Consider the following 23,315-nt stretch of genomic DNA (forward strand, 5'->3'; position numbering starts at 1 on the left):
GCGAGCTTTCCGACGAACCTCTGTGGGGCCATGGCTCTGGCGCTGAGCTGCGCGTCTTTATTCCTCTTGTCCCACCTCCTCCTCTTCGCCACCTGAAGCTCAGCGCGTTTCACTGGGGAGGAAATGAAGAACACCGGATTGGTTACATGAAAACAGCAGAGCTCGAGAACAGCAGCCCGAAGCGTAGATCAGTGTTTTTAGGAGGTGTTCACTGTATCTCTCTCCTCCATCTCGCTGTGCGCTCTGCCAGATGACTTCAGCTCCACTCGCTTCTAACTGCGTCTCTTTTTAACCCTTTGCGCATCAGGAGCGAGATAGCCAACCTTTGATGGATGGAGGAGAAGGAGCGCGCTCTCGGCCATCCCTGCTCTCCTCACCCCAGAAAAAACACTGCTTATTACACTTCCAAGAGCTTTGCAGTTTGGGGGTTTTGGTCGCTGAAAATGTGGCCCAGATATCATTAAAGAGCGCTGCAACTGATTTAAATGCCTCAAAACAAGATGATTTGTCACAAAGATGATCTTGTAATGAATGTGCGGTGCAGGTGAAAGGCTGCCGTTGTTAACAGGTGTTCGGCTTTGTGCTGCATTACCTGTCCTCAGCAGCTATGGGAGGGATTCAGTTTACATCCACGCCCTGCTCCTGTGCTGTGTAACAAAAGACTCACATCCATACCTCACAAAGGAACATTCACCTGCGCCAAAGTGAAGCGTGTCTCTCTGCCCGAGCTGATCCTGAATCAGCGCGTTTGCCGCGGATAACGAAAGGCCGTTTAAAACGCGCTGCTGGTGCTTCTTTATTGTGCTTCAGGGAGGGTCGGATGGGGATTCACCACTCAGCCTGCTCAGCTACGTCACAAGGGTTCCCCCCTTCCGTCAACCTGGGGATGATGCCTTCACGGAGCGTCGGGTTTTGTGGTTCTAGCGGATGGATTGAAACCCAGTCCTGCTCTTCCGTTCTATTTTAGCGTTATATGTAATATTTTTAAATATATGAATGTTCTCCAAACATTAAGAACTCGTAACGTGTCATTAATTTAGACATTTAAAGACAAAATTGTATGTCGGAAATGAAACCACATCCTGTCATGTTACACAACAGTACAATGTAATTACACAAAATGATGATGATGATGATTATCATTGTTATTATTATGTTGTCACAAGTTAATTATTTAATTGACAAGCTTGTTTTCTTGTGATAAACGGTTGATAGTATATATATTGTCATTGTGGGGGGAAATGAAACAGAAATGCTGATTATGTCCCAAAGACGAGATCAGATGAAATTCTCGTCATTTTGTATTAAAATGCAGCAGCGTGTGGTTTGTAGTCTGTGATCTGTTGGGGACACTAACGAGGTGACAAGATGTTTCTGTTTTTTTTTAGGAAATAAATACTTTATCGAGGATTTAAAAATTACGATGACCTTGTTTGAAGCATCATTTCAATTTAGCTGTGAGGTATTAATTTTCCGACTGGCATTGAAGGCATCAGTAGACAAAGCCTTTTCCTGAATCCCTCGAAGTCCAGGAGCTGGACTGCAGCCGGGTCACCTGCGATGGGCTCTGAGGAAAACGTCCTTTTCAGCAGTGCCAAGCAAAGGCCTGAAGCCCCTCTGCTGCTCTGAAGCATTTACAAAAATGTCCTGCACAGCTCCATAAAGGCGCCCCCCCCCCCTTTTTTTCCCCCCTCAGCATCATATTTTCATATTTTTAATGATTAGTCACACGTGATAAATTGCAGCCCTGCAGCTGGACGATCGATCAAAACGTGACTCTTTGGCATGAATTAAAAATGCATCGGTTTCTGCTCTTATTACTTCCAGCAGTATTTACTGAAGCAGCTGAAAGCCAGAGGAGGCGTGCTGGTCAGCCTTCCCCTCAAAACTCCCTTATTTAGTCAAGAAAAGAGAGAGGGAGGACGAGGACGAGGAGAGGAAGAAAGGAGGGGACCGAGGAGGCAAGAAGGGGATGATGAGAGCGGAAAATCAATATGTACCTAAAGTTCATTGATGAATTCCTAATGTGTGCGCACCTCACATTATAGGATAAACGACTGAAATAAATAAAGAGAACAAACTCCGGGCGTCACTTTGACACATCCATTAAAAGCTACACCTCCTTACAGCTGCGCAGTAAATGAAACTGTCAGCAGAAACGCTGTTTGTCACACTGCCAGTTGTGTTAACGGAAGAGAAGCTGCAGGCAGCAGCAGGTTTTGCTGAAGTAACCAAGAGAAACGCAGAGATGGATGATTTAAATCATGTATAATTTTACTGTCTTTGCATTCCCCATAAAAGACCCGGTGACACAGGAGACGAGCTCATCTGTGGGAAGATGAGCACATGATTTTAAAAATGACTTGAACGCTAAAGAAGGTTTGTGTTACAGCCAGCAGGCTGTCAGGACAGCAACGCTCTGTGATGCAAACCGAAGGAAAAGGGAAAAGAATAGCAGCGTGTTTGTGGTGTACGCATCTCATTTGCTTCATACACGAGCTTTGCAGATACTTATCTGTACTGACATCCTTTAGATGTTAAGTTTACTGAAGTGTGCAAGTAAAGCTGCTTAATTCTCTGGATTAGAATATTGTGATTACTCTCAGTGTATTAATCTGTTATTATTATTATTATTATTATTATTGTTGTTATTATTATTGTTGTTGTTATCATTATTATTGTTATCATTATTGTTATTATTATTATTATTATTATTATTGTTATTATTATTATTATTATTATTGTTATTATTGTTGTTGTTGTTATCATTATTATTATTATTATTATTATTATTGTTATTATTATTATTATTATTATTGTTATTATTATTGTTGTTATTATTATTGTTATTATTATTGTTGTTGTTATCATTATTGTTATTATTGTTATTATTGTTATTATTGTTATTATTGTTGTTATTGTTATTATTATTATTATTATTGTTGTCATTATTATTATTGTTATTATTGTTGTTATTGTTATTATTATTATTATTGTTGTTATTATTATTATTATTATTATTGTTGTTGTTATTGTTGTTGTTATTATTGTTATTATTATTATTATTATTGTTATTATTATTATTGTTATTATTATTATTATTGTTATTATTGTTATTATTGTTGTTATTGTTATTATTATTATTATTATTGTTGTTATTATTATTATTGTTATTATTGTTGTTATTGTTATTATTATTATTGTTGTTGTTATTATTATTATTATTATTATTATTATTGTTGTTGTTGTTGTTGTTATTGTTATTATTGTTATTATTATTATTGTTGTTGCTGTTGTTATTATTGTTGTTGTTGTTATTATTATTGTTGTTGTTATTATTATTGTTGTTATTATTATTATTAAAAAGCACATTAAGTATAATTTGAATGTATGAAGAACATCTGTCAGTGATCTCAGCCCTGAAACTGATCATAAATCAATCTTATAATCTTTTATCTTATAAACTTTTAATGGCACTTTTATTAATGTGGTGCTGCTGCAACGCTGCTTAAAACAGGAAAGGACAGACAGGTGACCGTGCTGTCCATTTATTGAGCAGCCCGTCAGCACTGCACTGTAAACATGGAAATATAACCCAGACTAGTAGCTGTTAAGTTCAGTCAGCTGCTACGTACACATACACAAACATACACATTTTAATGCAGTAGAACTTGTATCATAGGATCTTTAATCTATAAATACACAGTAGAATGTACAGGCTGCAGAATATGTAAGAAATATACGATCAGCAGTAAGATTCAGTCATTTGATGACTGAGCACTACAGAGCACTGTGTTTATCAGCAGGGACTTTTTCCACTCGTCCATCCGTCCACCCAAAATCCTCCATCTATCACCCAGCTGGCTTTTAGCGAGGTGCTCCTTCGTGCTTCGGACTTCACGCTGTTCTCTCTGCAGTGCATTCGCAGACGCGTCTGACAGACTCGCTCAGCGTCGGGACAGATCGCCTCCTGCGGAGAAAGGAAACAGTGAGCTGGTGTCTTCACCGCTACTTCGTCAAAGAACTGAACGCGTTCAGCGAACAGAAAACTGCTTCCTGTACAGGATGACAGATGGAGACCCAGTGTGTGCAAAGCATTCGAGCTCAATTCTGAAACAAGCCTGATGAAACTGAACTCTATTAAAACAGATACAATGTAGATGCAGATGTTAGAAATTATGTTATATGGATTCATGTGTGTTATCAAAGATCGATCGCACCAACGGCCAAATCCATCAGATGTGATGTCCATGGAGGAGCAGCACTGGGGGTGGGGTTCTACGTCGTATGTGGCTCCATCCAATTAACTAAGGCAACCAGCCATGCTGATGAATGGATTACAGCCTAATTGCTTCAGAGGTGGGACCCTTCATTAAATCATTTATGACGGGCAAAAGCGAGCATATGTTTTGCAAAGTGCGTGTAAATCTGCAGGAATGCTCGTGTCAGTGAGCACACGCTTGTGGTTCAGCCTGGTGGTGATAAAAACAACTGTGAGAGGAAGAGCGAGACTTTGAATTCGATGTTCTTCCCATTTCCAGCCCTGTACTTTCATTCTTGGACTTTTGCTTTCTGATTGGCTGCTTGCTGCAAACAGAAGGTTAGAGCAGCACTTTCACTTTGTTCCAACAGCTGATGGCTTAAAATGTATAATGTGCAGACACACAGTGAGAGAAATAACAGTAGACCCATCTAGTAAGTGTTTTTATGTAAATAATTGTTTGTTTTGTGTTTTTTCCACAGACAAACACATTTTTCTACGCCACAGATTTAACACACAAGTATAAACACTCTCTCAGATGAACTACCAAGCGCAACACATTGCACCGTTTCATTATTTATTTACCAAAAGCTGAGCCAAAAAACAAAGTCCGCCCTCTCTAAAGCCTTCAAGAGGGTTAGAAGCAGCCAAGGAATCGAATGCAAACATCAACAACTGTTGCTGCCCATCAATCTGTGAGGGGTTCAAGCCCATTTCCAAACAATTTGAAGTCGGTTATTCTACAGTGTGAAACAACAACACAACAATCTTTATTTATAGAGCACATTTAAAAACCAGCGGTATACCAAAGTGCTTAACATAAGAGACAGAGAAGTAACACGAGTATTATGAGGCCTTAGCAAAGTATCAAATATCCTCACAGGTCAATGCCACTAACACACAGGGGCAATATAAAATGCATATCAAAATAAAAACATAATAAAAGCACAAGCCATAAAAAAATATGTATAAGAAAAAATAGAGTAAGTCTAAAAGTCAGGTGCGAGCATTAACAAGCAGGAAAGGCGAGATTAAACAAATAGGTTTTTAACCGTGATTTAAAAGATTGGATGGAATCAGACGCCCGGATCACAATCGGAAGGTTATTCCACAACTCTGGTGCAGCCAAACGCCCGGTCACCTCTAGACTTCAGCCGAGATCTAGGCTGCACCAAAAGTAACTGAGTAGATCTTAATGCTCTGGCAGGAACATACGATTTAAGGAGTTCCTTAAGGTAGCTCGGTGCTGTGTTGTTGGTGATTTTAAACGTAAGCAGCAGTATTTTAAATTGGATGCGGTATTTTATGGGTAGCCAATGCAGGTCAGCTAGAACAGGAGTGATACAGGCAAACTTCCCAGTTCTGGTCAGAATGCGTGCTGCAGCATTTTGGACTGTCTGCAGTCTATGAAGGAGGGCAGAATGAAGACCAAAATAAGGTGAGTTGCAGTAATCCAGCCTTGAGGTCACAAAGGCGTGGATGAGCTTTTCCAGGTCCTTATGCGGAACATACTGCCTAGCCTTAGAGATGAGACGCAGTTGGTAGAAACTAGATCTAACCACAGCAGACACTTGTTTATCGAGTTTGAATGAGCTGTCAAGCAACACGCCCAGATTGCTAACAGTGTCAGAAAGGGAGCTGGTAAGGGAACCAAAGGCATCGCGAAGTTGGCCACGAGGAACGTTGCTGCCAAATACCACAATTTCAGTTTTCTTATCATTTAGGATAAGAGAGTTTGCTAGGAGCCATTCTTTGACCTCGCGCATGCACTCTTGGAAACAGTGCAAGGACAAAGCAAGTTCAAAGTAGATCTGCATATCGTCAGCATAGCAGTGGAAAGCGGTGCAAGAAAAGACTATCCAGAAGTGGACGTCCCAGCAAATTCACTCCAAGGTCACAGCGTGCAACGCTCAGAGGAACTGCAGCAAACACAAGAGCTCATCCCGGCAAGAGTTAGCATGCTCAACTTTAAAATTCACCACATTATATTAAAAAAAAAAAAAACATGAAGGAATACAACAACGTCCTTTGGGCAGACAACACCAAAGCAGAGATGTTTGACCATAAACCAGCATATCAGCACAAACAGCCCTAATCAGCTGTCAAGTGTAGCGATGATTTGGAGTTACAGCCACATGTCCTGGGTTTCTAGCAGCAACACCTCTGTATACCAAACATGAAGCCATCAGCCTGACACCTGAAGTGTGACTGAAACTGGGTCATACAACAAGACAAAGGTCCACAGCTGCAAGTGTTCAACAGAACGGCTAAAAAAGGACAGAATCGAGGTGCTGCACCGGCCCAGTCAGAGTCCAGACCTCAACCTAATTGAAATGCTGTAGCGGGACCACAGGAGAAGTTTCTATAAATGAATGAAGGCCTGCAAAGCTCAGTGAGCTGAAGCATGCTTCAGCTACTGAATCATGAGATCACCCGTAAGCTGGAGAGGAAAAACATGGACGATTGATAGCTGTTCTTTTAGAGCCTTCTTCTTGCTTTAATATTAGAGTCTGATGCTGAGAGGAGGCAAAAGGACAAATGGACACAGACGGTCGTCACAGAGAAACTGCAGCCCGGCTGATAACCTGAAGCCACAGACGGACGTCACTTTTGTTGAAGACACTGATCCTTAAGACATCGATAATCAAACTACAGGATTGTAAAAGCTCCACTGTGAGGAGCTCGTGTTGGGCATCAAAGTCCTGGCAAACACCTGCAAACACCTCTGCAGGTTCCTAACCATCAGGTTCTGTGCTTCACACAAGGCTGAAAGCTAAAGAAGACAGAGCTACTGGCCCTCAAGCTGTGTCTTCATTAGTTCTCCTTTGTAAGTTGATATCTTGAGCTGTATAAATAGAAATGTGCTTATATGAAAAACTTGCTTTAACCTTTTAGGAGCTGCAGCCATCTTCATACATGCTCCCAAGGCTCAAAAGTAATTACACAATTAACTGCCGAGCAGTTCCAAGTGAGGCCTGATCTCTCCTCACTCTGTGACGAATTAGGCAGAGAGACCTGTTAGTGACTCTCGTGGAGTGGCTGCATATAAGCAATGGGTCTAACCTAAACCTATTTCCTCATTACATTACGACAAATTAAGTCGATGAAAGGTCAGCAGCTGCTTCCAGGATTGAATTTGCATTTGGTGGCTGTGCTGGGAGCTCACCATTACACTGAAAGCAGCAACCCAGGTCTAATCACAGAGATCGGAACATTTGGTACATTTTTATAAAGCAGGAATGCAGCAGTCAGCTCTGCAACACCCAAATTCCTTGAAAAACCTTCATAATATCCATCACTTCCAAGAAGATGCATCATTGCTACAGTGTTCTGTCAAGACGCAACTTGATGAATGACGTACAGACGCAAAACGCTGATAACGCCCGAAGACAGAAAGATCGGATAAGACTTTCCTAGAAAACATCGAAGAAAGTTCTGGAAGTTTCTTTTAGGAATATGAACTTGTAGCAGAGAAGAGTCTATCAAACACAGTGGAGTGTTATCGTAGCCAGTGGAAGTGGGTCAAGGGTGTTTATTCATGACTAGGTGTTGATAGAAGTAGCAGGAGGAGATCTGAAGTATCGACAGCTTTACTTTCTGCTCACAGCGAATCAAAGGCTGCGAAACTGGTAGGACAGAGCCTGGCAGTACAGACAGCAAAGCAACGGCTCCTGAAGGTAAAGACGTTTTCTCGGACGGCCACAACAGCCTTTAGTGGGCAGAAAGACCCACAAAGACACAGCAACTAACAGTGGATCCAGTGAAGAAGAAAGTCCATCGCCTTTACAGTTCAAGCACTACATGCCTGTAAAAGAGTTTCATTTAAGAATGAACAATAAGGGAAATTAAATATTGTTTAAATCTTAAATATAAGGAATATTTTTCAAAACTCTCTTGAAATAAAGCTGAAAATCTGTCATTTATTAAATCTTGATTGCTTCCACTGGTTGGCAGAGATGGGCAGTAACGCGTTACTGTAATCCGATTACTTTTTTCAAGTAACGAGTAAAGTAAGGGATTACTATTGCAAAAACGGTAATTAGATTACCGTTACTTTCCCGTAGGAACGCTGCGTTACTGCGTTACTAAAACCGTGATTTTTTGCGAGAATGTCTCATGACAGTGACGTAAGCGAGTGCGACGTTCGTGACAACAGCTGTGTGCAGATCAACAATGGATCATATATCGAGTGCAGAGAGAGTATGAGCGTGCAGCGTTTAAAGCGTGGAAGTACTGACCTTACTTTGAGTTTGATTCCATAAAAAGTGACAAAAACATTAGTGTCCGTTGTGCGTGGGAAGAAAACTTCTTTTTACAGCGAAAAAAACCCTAAACTTCCAAACAAGCTCCGAGTAGCTACGACGTAATGGGAAACTCACAGAGAAACTCGCGGATTCTTCCACTGACCGCTGCACACCTGCACCAGGGTAAACCTCCGCCTACCCCACTCCTGCTTTACAGGTGAAAATAGAGCAACAGGACCGCTAGTCTTTGACTTTATTTATTTTCTGCTGTGTTTTACTTGCATCTATTTGAAAGACTGAGTGTAAACACAAAAAAATATTTTATTTTATGTGCTGGAATGTGCAGAAAATAGGTTTAAATGTTAAACTAATTTCTTCCAGTCAGTGAATGTTGCAGATAATTAAATTTTTGCTTGATGCATGAAGTTAAAAGATTAAAACTAATAAAACAAGTTTTAAAAAGAGACTTTTCCATTTGATTACATTTTGTATGATGATTATGCAGAAAAAGTAGAATTGGGCTGAAAGATCTATCACTTTATCACCTATTCAGGGTGTAAATCGTGTTTTTAAAAAGTAACTAAGTAACTAAGTAATTAATTACTTTTGAAAATAAGTAATCAGTAAAGTAATGGGATTACTTTTGGGGGTAAGTAATCAGTAATTAGTTACTGATTACTTTTTTCAAGTAACTTGACCAACACTTCTGGTTGGTGATGTTTACAGGAGCCATTTAAAAATGACTGCATGACTGTCCTGATGTGTATAAGCTGGATGATTGGATGAAACTCTGACTTGTGGAGGCTGTGTGCACTCGTGCCTGTATGAACAGTTTTGCATATATTTAAATCTCACACTGACATGAGAAATGGACATGCAAATCCATCAGCCCCATTATGCCTCACCTTGGCAGCTAGTGCACTCGCAGCTGTGTATGACTGGCAGGACAACCGGCTCGCTCTCTCCGCTCTCGCACTGCAGGCTGAGGAAGCGCACCGGGGTGTTCGGGTCCAGGCGGTAGCTGCAGCACTCACACACCGACTGGAGATACGGCTCCTACGTGGAGAGAGTAAAAAGAAGAGAGAGGGGGCCGAAAGTGAAATAAGAGCCAAGAGGGTGACTTGGATACGATGAGGGCAAACTGAAATCAGAGCAGGGGACGGTTTTATGAGGAGATCAGGGAAATAATAGGAGGTAGAAAGTGAAACAATCAGAAAAGAAAGTTTAAATGAGGGGAAAGAGTGGGACAGATAAGGAAGGGCAGATGCAGAAGATTACAGTGTAAGAATTACAGCATATTAAGGACAAAAAATGAACTAATGCCTTTAAATGTTTCTGCATTTCTGCATAAATAAGAGTAAAGAAAAGCAAACCCAGTTAAACGTATGACCCGTGTGCTGAGGGCGAGTCTCTTTCTGCTTCACTTCCTGTGAGCCCACAGACAGACGCACTAACATCTGACTTTGCTGCCGTCATTCAGTCCTCATCAATAAAGGTGAGCTGCTGTGACGGCGATGAAAAGCCCAAATCTTGGCCCTACCATGACCGTGTGTGACTGATGTGGTTCCAGTGCTGTAATGCATCTAAACCAAAGGTTTCCTTTAAGACATTTCCACAGAGCATCATTCAGACAGAGCCCTCTGCCTCATCTGTGTGCTCTTCAGCAAACAGCAGATGGGCAGCACAGCTTTTCTCCTCGTATCTCTGCCACGTGCATTCGTGAACATGAACATTTGACACTGTGAGGCAGGTCTAAGCTTAGCTTCTTATTTTGTAAACTCCTGCATCCCTGTTTGTGCTGGGCTGATCGGTGGTGCTCGACCGTGCTGAGGAGGCTAACAGCGTTCTTTAATTTCCTTGCTTTGCAGACAGCCTGTCTGACTGTGAACGGGTTGAGTTCAAAGTCTTTACAGATGGTTTTGTCCCAGACTCCTCAGCATCTACATCTATCGTCCTTCCTGAAACATGCTGTGAAGAACAGACTTTGACAGGGCTTTAAAAAGAGCATTAATACTGATTACAAGTCAGATTTTTAGTTCTCCAACAGTTCCAAAGGAAGATCTCATTCAGCTGCTACATGCTCCACAATGTTTCTTCGTTGGATCCGTGCTTTCTCTCCCTGTCATTTAGTACACTGTGTTCATTATCGCCTCGTCAGAATGAAGATAGGGGTGGGTTTTTATAATCGATTTATCGATTAAAATCGATTCTGGCTTGGATAACGTAAAATCGATTCATTAAAATCCTGAATTGATTTTTTAATATAAATTTATTTTGCCCGAAATGCCAGAATCTCAGGTGAAAGATCACAAAATTTCAACAACCACCAAACAGCTAAAACAGTAAATGAGAGCAGGAACACGGATTCTGCACAAAGATGTAAACACACAGCCGGACCTGCTGACGGATCAGAATCAGTGAGATGTCGCCTTTCTCAGCTGACGGTCGGGGCTGAAAGCCAACAGCTGCTGATTCTGATCCGCGGGTCCGCGCTTTGTGTTCACGCCCTTTTTGCGCTGATCATAAAGCTGTTAGTTTGATCTCTCTCAATACTGACCGAACCAGCAGCAAAAGAAGATCCAAACTACTCTTCACATAAACATCGTCATGAATTCACTCTGACTTTTGCTGTTTTGCTTCCAACACGTTAAAATCACATTTCATGCACAGCTCTCCCTCTCTCTTTCTCTCTCTCCCTGTCTGTCTGTTTTCTGCATTATTCGCTTGCTTGTTACGCACAAGTCTACCGTTGTTTTCAGGCTGTCAGCCGCTGTTTTTTCCTTTTACTTACTTCCGAAAAGAAAACCTAATTTCTGCCGTTCAATACTGAACAAATTTAAACTTTTTAAAATTATGCAAAATGCAAAACGCTCAGCTGTGTCTCTAATAAAACCGCTGTAACTTCAGAAGTGATGTTCATGTGTTGATTAATGGTTTTCTTTCGTTTTTGATGTACTGCAGAATATTTTTATGAAATCCGATGCCAGGAAAATCACCTTCATGTTTTTCTGTGTTTTATCTTCAGCTACTTTGACACAAAGGCCTCTGCTGTGACGCTCACACCTTTGATAAAGTCTGGCAAGTGTCAGCTTCCTTTTTATAGATACAGAAATATGTAAATGTACTGATCTGATTTATAATATTTCTGACTGTCAAAATTTCCCAGATTCAAATCGAATTAAATCGAATCGTGGATCGAATCGATTCGGGACCTTGTGAATCGGAATAGAATCGATTCTAGAAATCAGTGACGATACCCAGCCCTAAATGAAGAAAGAGCTGATGCTAAAATGTCTGTGATACACAGAAACTGCGTAGTTATAACATGGCTTAATACTGTAAGCAATATGAAATGTAAAAATACAGGTTGTACTACTACTACTAATAATAAGAGCAAGGAAGATATGTTTTACTTCTTTACGTCTTTTTAACGTGGCTTACATGACAAACTCAACTGATAACAAATAACAGAGTCAACAAAGATGCATGCAAAAATCCTGAAATTTGAGAATAATCGAGCCTCGTTTGTAACTCAGCGAAAGAAGGTCGCCTTTGGAAGCTGTGTTCATGCATCCAATTAATGCAGACAAAGCCTGAAGGAGACTGTGGAAAAGTACAGAGGAAGGTAGCAACGCAGGATACATAAAAGGGGAAGGAGGTAAGAAAAGTTCCTCTGAAGAATAGTTATTAGTACTTCTCACACACTTTGAAAAGTCTACAGTGTGTGTGTGTGTGTGTGTGTGTCAGCCGGTGATGGGAAACTTGATCACTGTAATGAATTCCTGCTTCTTCCAGTCGTGCTAATCAATGAGACGGGGACTTCACAGGGTTGCCTAGTCATCGGTTACCATCCCCGGTTGCCACAGTAACGGGAGGTAATGACACATTTGGCCGAGCTGATGTTTATTTTTACTGATCTCCCAGCATGACTGACTCTATTTTTACAGTGGAGACGCATAGATGCCAAGGAAGAACAAAGTCACCATGGTGATGAGGTGATAAGCTCGCTGTCTTACACGGAAGAAAAAGACAGAAAACCAAGAATGAAAATCAAAGAAGAAGAAAAGATAGAATCCCTCTATCCCTGCACAAAATTCAACACACCCATCTACTGTATTTACTCCTCTGATACTTCACATTTTATATCTTGTATTTCTGTTTGCCTGCCTTCAAGTCATCGACTGTATGTTTATCTTTAAGCACAGATGTCAAATGCTCAGCTCAGGATGCCATAATTAAAGACAATTCTCTCGCATCAGTAGAAAAAACAAAATAGAAAATGAGATGATTTGCTAAAGCAGTAATATGATACCCTGAATCATGATTTTATTAATAGTTTTTGGGATTTAAAGGGACTTAAAGGGCAGATGCATAAACTGTACATAAAAGATGGCAATAACTGGTTGCTCTTAAAAGTAAAGCCATTAACCTTAAACCCTCATGCTTTGTAATGGCGTCCAGGGGGTGATTCCCCTGGTTGATGAAAACATGGGAAGTAATGAAGTACAAATACTTTGTTACTGTATCCCAAAAGGCTGATTCTCTCAGCTGACTGCAGGTTTCTCCAACCTTATAAACAGTCTTTGATCAGTAGTTGTTGATCAATAGTCAATGCAATTTGCATATTAATACAATTATAAATGAATTTGCACAAAGAGCAGCAGGTCAGCTGATCACAGCCTGTACACTAAGAAAATCTTCCCCCACCTACTGAATCCACTTTGACCCCTGACTGTGCACATGTTCCTGTTTAGAGGAAAAGTCGCCCTCTACAATGTAGCAACAGAAAACAGATTTATGTTTTTTATTTTGCACAAAAATAGAAACGTCCTCCAAAGAGCTACTCTTACTTTCTTACTTTGAGTACATTTTAGAGTCTGTACTTTTTTAATTTTACTTGAGTAAAGAAGTTGAAACAGTACTTCATCTTTTAGCTGAGTATTTGTACTTCTACTTAAGTACAGAAAGTCTGTACTTTTTCCCAGTCTGGTTTGGTTTGCTTGGATTTCACTTGGATTGTTCTCTGTGTGAAAACAAACCGAACCACAGGCACAGTTTACAAACCGATCTGGAGCAAAGTAATCAAACTACAGGTGTGAAAACGCCCTAAGACATCCATCATACGGGTCATCTGTGGATGCTAGCTGACCCCATGCAAACTAGTTATCCTGCACATGAAGGGTGAATAAGAACACTCTCTACAAATATTGTCAGTCAGGAAAGTAAAGTTCAGAGGCTGTTTCAGGTGTTTCAGGTGTTTTAGCTGTTTCAGCTGTTTCAGCTGTTTCAGGCGTTTCAGCTGTTTCAGGTGTTTCAGCTGTTTCACCTGTTTCAGGCATTTCAGCTGTTTCAGGCATTTCAGCTGTTTCAGCTGTTTCAGGGGTTTCAGGCGTTTCAGCTGTTTCAGGCGTTTCAGCTGTTTCAGGCGTTTCAGGCGTTTCAGCTGTTTCAGGCGTTTCAGCTGTTTCAGGTGTTTCAGGTGTTTCAGGTGTTTCAGGTGTTTCAGGCGTTTCAGCTGTTTCAGGCGTTTCAGGTGTTTCAGGCGTTTCAGCTGTTTCAGCTGTTTCAGGTGTTTCAGGTGTTTCAGCTGTTTCAGGTGTTTCAGGTGTTTCAGCTGTTTCAGGTGTTTCAGGCGTTTCAGCTGTTTCAGGCGTTTCAGCTGTTTCAGGCGTTTCAGCTGTTTCAGGGGTTTCAGGCGTTTCAGCTGTTTCAGCTGTTTCAGCTGTTTCAGGCGTTTCAGCTGTTTCAGGTGTTTCAGCTGTTTCAGGGGTTTCAGGCGTTTCAGCTGTTTCAGCTGTTTCAGCTGTTTCAGGCGTTTCAGCTGTTTCAGCTGTTTCAGGCGTTTCAGCTGTTTCAGGCGTTTCAGCTGTTTCAGGCGTTTCAGCTGTTTCAGCTGTTTCAGGCGTTTCAGCTGTTTCAGGCGTTTCAGCTGTTTCAGGGGTTTCAGCTGTTTCAGGCGTTTCAGGCGTTTCAGCTGTTTCAGGTGTTTCAGCTGTTTCAGGTGTTTCAGGCGTTTCAGCTGTTTCAGGCGTTTCAGCTGTTTCAGGGGTTTCAGGCGTTTCAGCTGTTTCAGCTGTTTCAGCTGTTTCAGGGGTTTCAGGCGTTTCAGCTGTTTCAGCTGTTTCAGCTGTTTCAGGCGTTTCAGCTGTTTCAGCTGTTTCAGGCGTTTCAGCTGTTTCAGGCGTTTCAGCTGTTTCAGCTGTTTCAGGCGTTTCAGCTGTTTCAGGCGTTTCAGCTGTTTCAGCTGTTTCAGGCGTTTCAGCTGTTTCAGGCGTTTCAGCTGTTTCAGGCGTTTCAGCTGTTTCAGGCGTTTCAGCTGTTTCAGCTGTTTCAGGCGTTTCAGCTGTTTCAGGCGTTTCAGCTGTTTCAGGGGTTTCAGCTGTTTCAGGCGTTTCAGGCGTTTCAGCTGTTTCAGGTGTTTCAGCTGTTTCAGGTGTTTCAGGCGTTTCAGGCGTTTCAGCTGTTTCAGGCGTTTCAGCTGTTTCAGGGGTTTCAGGCGTTTCAGCTGTTTCAGGCGTTTCAGCTGTTTCAGGGGTTTCAGCTGTTTCAGGCGTTTCAGCTGTTTCAGGGGTTTCAGCTGTTTCAGGCGTTTCAGGCGTTTCAGCTGTTTCAGGCGTTTCAGCTGTTTCAGGTGTTTCAGGTGTTTCAGGTGTTTCAGGCGTTTCAGCTGTTTCAGGCGTTTCAGCTGTTTCAGGCGTTTCAGCTGTTTCAGGGGTTTCAGGCGTTTCAGCTGTTTCAGGCGTTTCAGCTGTTTCAGGTGTTTCAGGCGTTTCAGGCGTTTCAGCTGTTTCAGGCGTTTCAGGCGTTTCAGGCGTTTCAGCTGTTTCAGGCGTTTCAGCTGTTTCAGGCGTTTCAGCTGTTTCAGGGGTTTCAGGCGTTTCAGCTGTTTCAGGCGTTTCAGCTGTTTCAGGTGTTTCAGGCGTTTCAGGCGTTTCAGCTGTTTCAGGTGTTTCAGGCGTTTCAGGCGTTTCAGCTGTTTCAGGCGTTTCAGCTGTTTCAGGCGTTTCAGCTGTTTCAGCTGTTTCAGGCGTTTCAGCTGTTTCAGGCGTTTCAGCTGTTTCAGGCGTTTCAGCTGTTTCAGGGGTTTCAGGTGTTTCAGCTGTTTCAGGTGTTTCAGGCGTTTCAGCTGTTTCAGGCGTTTCAGCTGTTTCAGGGGTTTCAGGCGTTTCAGCTGTTTCAGCTGTTTCAGGCGTTTCAGCTGTTTCAGGGGTTTCAGGTGTTTCAGCTGTTTCAGGTGTTTCAGGCGTTTCAGCTGTTTCAGGCGTTTCAGCTGTTTCAGGGGTTTCAGGCGTTTCAGCTGTTTCAGGGGTTTCAGGCGTTTCAGCTGTTTCAGGCGTTTCAGCTGTTTCAGGTGTTTCAGGCGTTTCAGGTGTTTCAGGTGTTTCAGGTGTTTCGGGTGTTTCAGGGGTCAGTGAAACAAAACCTGCTGAAATCAAATCGGGTGGCAATTGGGCTGAATGTGTTAGAAACTCCATGTCTGAGTCTTTGGAGTCTAGCAGTGTCAGAAAAACAGTGAGATTTGTGTGTGAGATATAAAGAAGTCACAAGAAGACGAAGATATCGTACCAGGAAGGGGAAAAAAGAGTTTGGAAGTCTGGAGGAGAGTGAGAGAGACACCAGGACTAAACACTAAACACACTGTGAAGTTTGGGTGTCACCTCTGCCCGGCTGAAAACTCCATCCACTTAGAATGGTTTAAAATGGCATCTTTGATGAACTGATGATAATGACTCAACATGAATGAGAGCACATCCCATGTTTCACAATTTGCAAAATAAATCAACAAACAGCCTTTTGAGTGTTAGTCCCTTTCAGCAGTAGCGGTCCTAGCCTGTTTGGCGCCCTGGGCGAACACCCACTCTGGCGCCCCCCCCCCCCTCCTCACACACGAAGAGAGAGACGAAGTATACATTGTATGCAAACGTTGTATGCAAACGGCTACTAAACAGACATCATAATTCGTCATACAATGAGAACAGGACAAATCAACAATTGACACTGACTAATTAATATTATATTATTGTATATATTGTTTGGAGTTTAGTCTGTTACTGTTACTATTTTTACCCTTTCTTCTTGGAGGAACTGTAACCCAAATAATTTCCTTAGGGATTAAGAAAGTATCCTGATTCTTAATGTTTTAGGATACATGACCTGCCATTATCCAATGACACATCTGCTTACCTGTATCTTTTGCTCGTTTCTCCTTGTAGGAGTCATAATTAAATGTATTGAATTTTAATGATCACTCGGTTTTCATTTGTTTGGTTGCTATGGTGATGTGTAACGGGAGTCACGTGGGTGCTAGCGGCGACATTAAGAGGGCGTTGTCAGTCTGTCTTTCACTGGTTTGATTTTGACAGAGAGGAGGGCTGGGTAGCCTTAGTTTTTGTTGACCGCAGCACAACGAGTTTCCCCTTGTTGCATTAGAGCCTGTGATGTTTTAAGAGTTTGAATCGCGAGCCGATCACATTGCTCTGTAAACTTTTCAAGCACTTTAATAAACAAGCAAGCAATTCCACCTCTCGCATTATTGCGTAAAGTTGAGAGGCAAATAGACAGGCTCAGTCCCCGGCCTCTAGCGACTGTGGAAGTCGCTACACTCCTCCTCTTCTTTTCTCATTTAAAAAATGAGAAAAGAAGTTTAAAAACGGGTTGTGTGTGAGACTTTAGATCAACAAAATATAAAATATACATCAAAGGAGCTTGCAAAGAAAAGCGTCTGGACTTCTTTAAGTTACTTGAAGACGTTTCACCTCTCATCCGAGAGGCTTCTTCAGTTCTAAGGTCAAATGGTGGGGAGTCCCAGATATAAACCTGGTGGGAGTGTCCCCCCACAGAGGGACAAAAGGACCCCCTGATGTTCCTCTAATCGCCTGAGCCAAGGTGTGGAACTGGGTGTGGGTCCCAATCAGCCAGAGTTTCGGGTGAGTTCATTGTGAAACCTGGCCCCACCTTATCATGCGAATTCCTGAGGTCAGATGGCCCAGGGTGTGAGTGGGCCTTAAGGCGTCTGGGAAGGGATCTCAAAACTGGATTATAGATGGCAGAGAGTTGGTGTCGTAAACCACCGCCTCTGTTCAAAGATGGTCGCTCACAGTGGACATAGATGGCTTCTTTCACTCCTCTTTCAAACCATCTGTCCTCTCTGTCCAAAATGTGAACATTGGCATCCTCGAAAGAGTGTCCTTTATCCTTAAGATGCAGATGGACAGCTGAATCTTGTCCTGTGGAGGTCGCTCTTCTGTGTTGTGCCATGCGCTTGTGAAGTGGCTGTTTGGTCTCTCCAATGTAGAGGTCTGGGTATTCCTCGCTGCACTGTACAGCATACACCACATTGTTAAGTCTGTGTTTTGGCGTTTTGTCTTTCGGGTGAACCAGTTTTTGTCTGAGTGTGTTGCTGGGTCTGAAGTACACCGGGATGTCATGCTTGGAGAAAACCCTCCTGAGTTTCTCTGATACACCGGCTACATAGGGGATGACAATGTTGTTGCGTCTGTCCTTCTTATCCTCCCTCGCTGGTGTCTGATCTTCTTTTCTGTGCCTCTTTGCTGACTTTAAGAACGCCCATTTAGGATAGCCGCACGTTTTGAGTGCTTCCTTTACATGTGTGTGTTCCTTCTTTTTCCCTTCAGGCTTAGAGGGAACATGTTCTGCCCGGTGGTGTAGGGTCCTAATTACTCCAAGTTTGTGTTCCAGAGGGTGATGGGAGTCAAACAGGAGGTACTGGTCTGTGTGTGTGGGCTTCCGGTAAACTTCGATGTTGAGGTTTCCATTCTCTTCAATGTGCACAGCGCAGTCCAGGAAAGGCAAACAGTCGTCCTTTGTGTCTTCCCTGGTGAACTTGATGTTTTTATCCACAGCGTTGATGTGCGCAGTGAAGGATTCCACTTCTTGTGTCTTGATTTTGACCCAGGTGTCGTCTACATATCTGTACCAGTGGCTGGGTACTCTTCCTTTGAAGGAGCCAAGAGCCTTCCTTTCCACTTCCTCCATGTAAAGGTTGGCTACAATAGGTGACACGGGGGAGCCCATGGCACAGCCATGTTTTTGTCTGTAATAGCCTTCGTTGTATTTGAAATATGTAGTGGTGAGGCAGAGGTCTAACAGTGTGCAAATCTGATCGGGTGTGAAGTTGGTCCTGTCCTCCAAGGAGCTGTCTTCTTGTAGTCGTTTTCTGACAGTCTCCACTGCCTCTGTGGTGGGTATGCAAGTGAAGAGAGAGACTACATCAAAGGACACCATGGTTTCATCTGGATCCAGGGTAAGTTTCTGGACCTTGTCAGTGAAGTCGGTGGAGTTCTTGATGTGGTGTGGGGTGTTCCCCACGAGAGGAGCAAGGATGGTAGCCAGGTGTTTTGCAATGTTATAAGTGGCTGAGTTTATGCTACTGACTATGGGTCTGAGTGGGACAGCTTCCTTGTGCATTTTTGGAAGTCCGTAAATACAGGGTATGGCATCCCCTGGGTAAAGGCGGTGATAAGTAAGGCGGTCAATGATTTTGTCCTTTTCCAAGTCTTGAAGGCAAGCTATAACTTTCTTTTTGTAGCTGCTTGTGGGGTCCCGCTTTAAGGCTTCGTAGGTATTGTTGTCACTGAGGAGAGTAGTGATCTTTGTATGGTAATCTGTAGTGTTTAGGACCACGGTGCATCTTCTCTTATCCGCTGGTAAAACAGTGATGTTGTGGTCTTTGCTCAGGGAAGCGACGGCCTTCTTTTCCTGTATTGTGAGGTTGGACGGAGGGACTTTGGCACTGGAGAGGGTGGCTGAGACTTTCATCCTGATTTGCTCTGCTTCTGTCTGTGATAATTTATTAATCCGTATGGCAGATTCTGTGGCTGTGATGAGGTCCACTATGGGCAACTGTTGTGGAGAAATGGCAAAATTGAGACCTTTGGCTAATACTCTCTTTTCAGGTTCAGTGAGATTCCTGTCTGAAAAGTTCTTAACCCATTTCTCCTGACTGTCTTCAGGTGTGTTTTCTTCTATGGGTTGTGTAGGTTCAGATTCAGAATGAGGAGTGTGTGTTTTTGAAAGCAAGGTGTGAAATTTCCTGCGTTGTCTTTCTTTTCCTTTCGAGTGTTGGGCCCGCTGAGCCTTGTCCACAAACTTGTAAACCTCTTCTAAGATTGGAGAGGGTAGAAGGGTTTCCAGTTCCTGCAGAGTCTGGCTGATCTTGATCTGGAGGGCATCTATAGTGAAATGGACCTGTCTTATCCTTTCACTTAAAAGGTGATTTTGCGCTCTCTGTAGAATCAAGTCTGCTCTGTATCCCCTGACAGTGGATCCAAGGCGCAGGCTCTTAGGAACAACTCTGGTTTGTCTGCATCTTAGGTTGAAACGGAGGTGGTTCCTATAATCCGCTAGTTTCCTTGATTCCCTTTCATACTCCCGCACCAGTTGAAGGGTGTTCCTCCCAAAATGTACGGCAATATGTCTGTGAAGGTTCTCAGTCATCCAGGTCATTGTAGTCAAAGGAGCTTGCAAAGAAAAGCGTCTGGACTTCTTTAAGTTACTTGAAGACGTTTCACCTCTCATCCGAGAGGCTTCTTCAGTTCTAAGGTCAAATGGTGGGGAGTCCCAGATATAAACCTGGTGGGAGTGTCCCCCCACAGAGGGACAAAAGGACCCCCTGATGTTCTTCTAATCGCCTGAGCCAAGGTGTGGAACTGGGTGTGGGTCCCAATCAGCCAGAGTTTCGGGTGAGTTCATTGTGAAACCTGGCCCCACCTTATCATGCGAATTCCTGAGGTCAGATGGCCCACTGTGAGCGACCATCTTTGAACAGAGGCGGTGGTTTACGACACCAACTCTCTGCCATCTATAATCCAGTTTTGAGATCCCTTCCCAGACGCCTTAAGGCCCACTCACACCCTGGGCCATCTGACCTCAGGAATTCGCATGATAAGGTGGGGCCAGGTTTCACAATGAACTCACCCGAAACTCTGGCTGATTGGGACCCACACCCAGTTCCACACCTTGGCTCAGGCGATTAGAGGAACATCAGGGGGTTCTTTTGTCCCTCTGTGGGGGGACACTCCCACCAGGTTTATATCTGGGACTCCCCACCATTTGACCTTAGAACTGAAGAAGCCTCTCGGATGAGAGGTGAAACGTCTTCAAGTTTCAAAGAAGTCCAGACGCTTTTCTTTGCAAGCTCCTTTGACTACGATGACCTGGATGACTGAGAACCTTCACAGACATAAAATATACATTTTAAATTGTTATTGATCCCTTTACCCCTGGTCCTAAAGTGTATATTTATTTTCTTACTCTTCTTATATATATTGTTTGTTTACTTGCACTGTTGTAACTGGAGCCTCGTCGTCTCGTCTCTCTATATACTGGACTGTCTGTAGCGGAGATGACAATAAAGTTTACCCTGACTTCAGCAGCTAGCAGGCGCACCGAGGGCTCTCGCGCTCACTTTTCTCTATATATATCTATCTCTATATATTCTATCTATAGAATTTTGAAAAAACATCGGTGCAAATGATAAGTCTGTATCATAATGTCTGGTGTTTTCGTGTTTGTTTGTTTGTTTGTAATTTGTTTTATTTTGCGAGTTGGTAATTTTTGCTGCTCCAGCCAGCCAGAGCATCCCCCGCCGTCCCGCCCTTTCCTCCCTGTGCCGCAAGCAGCAGGCGCACCTAGCAAACGGAGGGCGCCCTTACTCCCAGCAAATGGGCGATAGAAAACCAATGCCATTCCCTATATGCGCTGGCATGATGTCGGGGCAGCATGAGAACGAGCCGCGATGCCGCCCCCACCACGATGCCGCCCCCACCACGATGCCGCCCCGGGCAACCGCCCGTGTCACCCGTATCTAAAACCACTACTGCCTTTCAGCCTCTTTTGTCTTAGTATGCTACCAGTTACTACTTGTCAAAATTGTCTGCAGGTGTTCAGAGAGCAACATCCCGTCTGTGCGTGCATGTTTGTGGCTGTACCTCCAGGATGACATCAGTCCTGGACAGGCAGCGTCCCCTGCAGAAGCTGACCTCCACATTGTCAAGTCGACAGTCTCCCTTGGTGATGTTACGGACCTGCACATAGCGATGACACTCTTGCACAGGCTCACCTTGTGCAAACGCAGAGAGGAAAAGAGATACACTTAGGACAGAGCAAAGGAGAGGAGCATATAATAAAGGAAAAGCACTACTTTATAGACAATATTGTCTTTGCATTTGCATGAAATAACTGCAAAAAATGACAAAAAGGAGGAGACAGAGCAGAAAGCTCATTGCAGAAGGCAGGGTGACATTGCCGTGAAATTTCCTCCACTGGGACAGAGATTAAAGCCCCAGTGTAGGTTAAGTAATGTAATCTCCCACTAATTGGGGGCTGAGGCACTTCCCTTGTAGCCTCCTCTAAACTGAACTGAAGAACATTCAAATCCATTTAAGTGGTCTGGAAGCCATGATATCGGAACGAATGACCCACAGTGACTTGCTCAGGAATAGATTGTTTTGCAAAAAGCAGCGTTTTAATTGCTCCTTTTGTTTTGCATTATCATACGTGGGAAAGCGTTACTCTGTGGATCCGCTGATAGTTTTAAATGACTAATATTATGAATCTGATGGTCAGAAGTTTGGGAGTAAGGCCCAAGAATGTTGACTGATGGCTTTTGGGATGCGTTTTTGTGCCATGTGTATGCAGTACCAACCTGGAAACTGCTTTCTACACACGGGGCAGCAGCTGCCTGGTTCTTCCACCTTCACCTCCCCCTGAGAGAATCATGCAAACAGAATCATGCAACATTTATGGACGGCTTATATTTGTCATGTCTAAGAGTGTTTCATTGACAAATTAGAGCAGGCATTTCATCAAAAGTGCGAGTACACATATGCATGTGCATATCCACAAAAACATTAGCACAAGCTAACCGAGCATCAACCCCGTATGAAAGTGAAGGGTGACTCTTAATTTACATCTTCTGGTATCTTCAAATTCATAATGCTTTCATAATAGCTGTCTAATAACCGTTTAAGGTTAAGTTAAGGGCAGGCCCAGCTTATTTGAATTATGTGAGAAACAACTAATTCAAAGTCTGAGTCTGAGGTAATGTAACTCCTGCAAACATGAGAGTAGCTTCACCCAGAGCACATGTAACAGTCCTGAAAGGGTCTGGTGAAGGTTCTCGACCTTCACCAGACCTACCTACCGGTTCGGTGGTGCGTCAGTGATGGTCTGGTGCCAATCTGGGAGGAGACCCCCCAGCACACCATCCCGGAGCATGCATGCAAATATGTGTGGGCCAAACAATCACCCAGTGTGATACCCTGTTGTTCCTAATAAGTTGTCCACTCCATTGTCATGGTCTGCGGTGGGTGGCTGGAATTTCCATAAGGCTCCTGAACCTACCTGGGATCCGCCCCTGGGCAGGGCCAACTCCTCCAGCTCCTGCACACCTGGAGCCTATTGCAGGCAATCAAGCCAGAGGGATTTAAGCCACACGTTGATGTTCATTCACTGCCAGCTCATCATCAACACATGTTGGTAACAGGCCCTATACTTCAAGTTCTTGCTGTGATTTATCTTGTTAACAAGACTCTCTTGTGCTGCAGTTGCTGTATTCACCTTGGCTCACGCTCCACCTCCAGACTCAGGATACCAAGCAATCATTTTGAAAATCTCTCTGTGCCTCACCTGCCTGCCCTCCTGCCATCACACTCCATCTGAAGCCCCGGATCTCAGGTCAGCCTTTCCACGCCACTCAGCCTCCCCTGGATTCTCATCACCCCCCTCTCAACACTCCATGTCTCCTACTGCAATGTGACTGTTCCCTGCTCAGCTCCACTCTGCATCTC

The 23,315-nt window shown here is 43.3% G+C and overlaps 1 protein-coding gene across 1 annotated transcript in view; it reads right to left on the minus strand.

Moving 5' to 3' along the window:
* Positions 1 to 3,691: 3,691 nt before the first annotated feature.
* Positions 3,692 to 23,315, minus strand: part of sspo (SCO-spondin) — a 112,301-nt gene continuing 92,677 nt past the window's right edge. Inside the window, exons 112-115 of the mRNA XM_087845737.1 lie at positions 22,172 to 22,232; positions 21,456 to 21,586; positions 9,411 to 9,561; positions 3,692 to 3,970 (exon numbers count right to left, since the gene is read on the minus strand). Coding sequence (XP_087701863.1) covers positions 3,948 to 3,970; positions 9,411 to 9,561; positions 21,456 to 21,586; positions 22,172 to 22,232 — 366 coding nt within the window. The 3' untranslated portion in view covers positions 3,692 to 3,947. The remainder of the gene's footprint in view (positions 3,971 to 9,410; positions 9,562 to 21,455; positions 21,587 to 22,171; positions 22,233 to 23,315) is intronic.

Source organism: Neolamprologus brichardi, chromosome 9, assembly GCF_056152115.1.
Source record: "Neolamprologus brichardi isolate AB-2024 chromosome 9, ASM5615211v1, whole genome shotgun sequence".
Taxonomy (NCBI): domain Eukaryota; kingdom Metazoa; phylum Chordata; class Actinopteri; order Cichliformes; family Cichlidae; genus Neolamprologus; species Neolamprologus brichardi.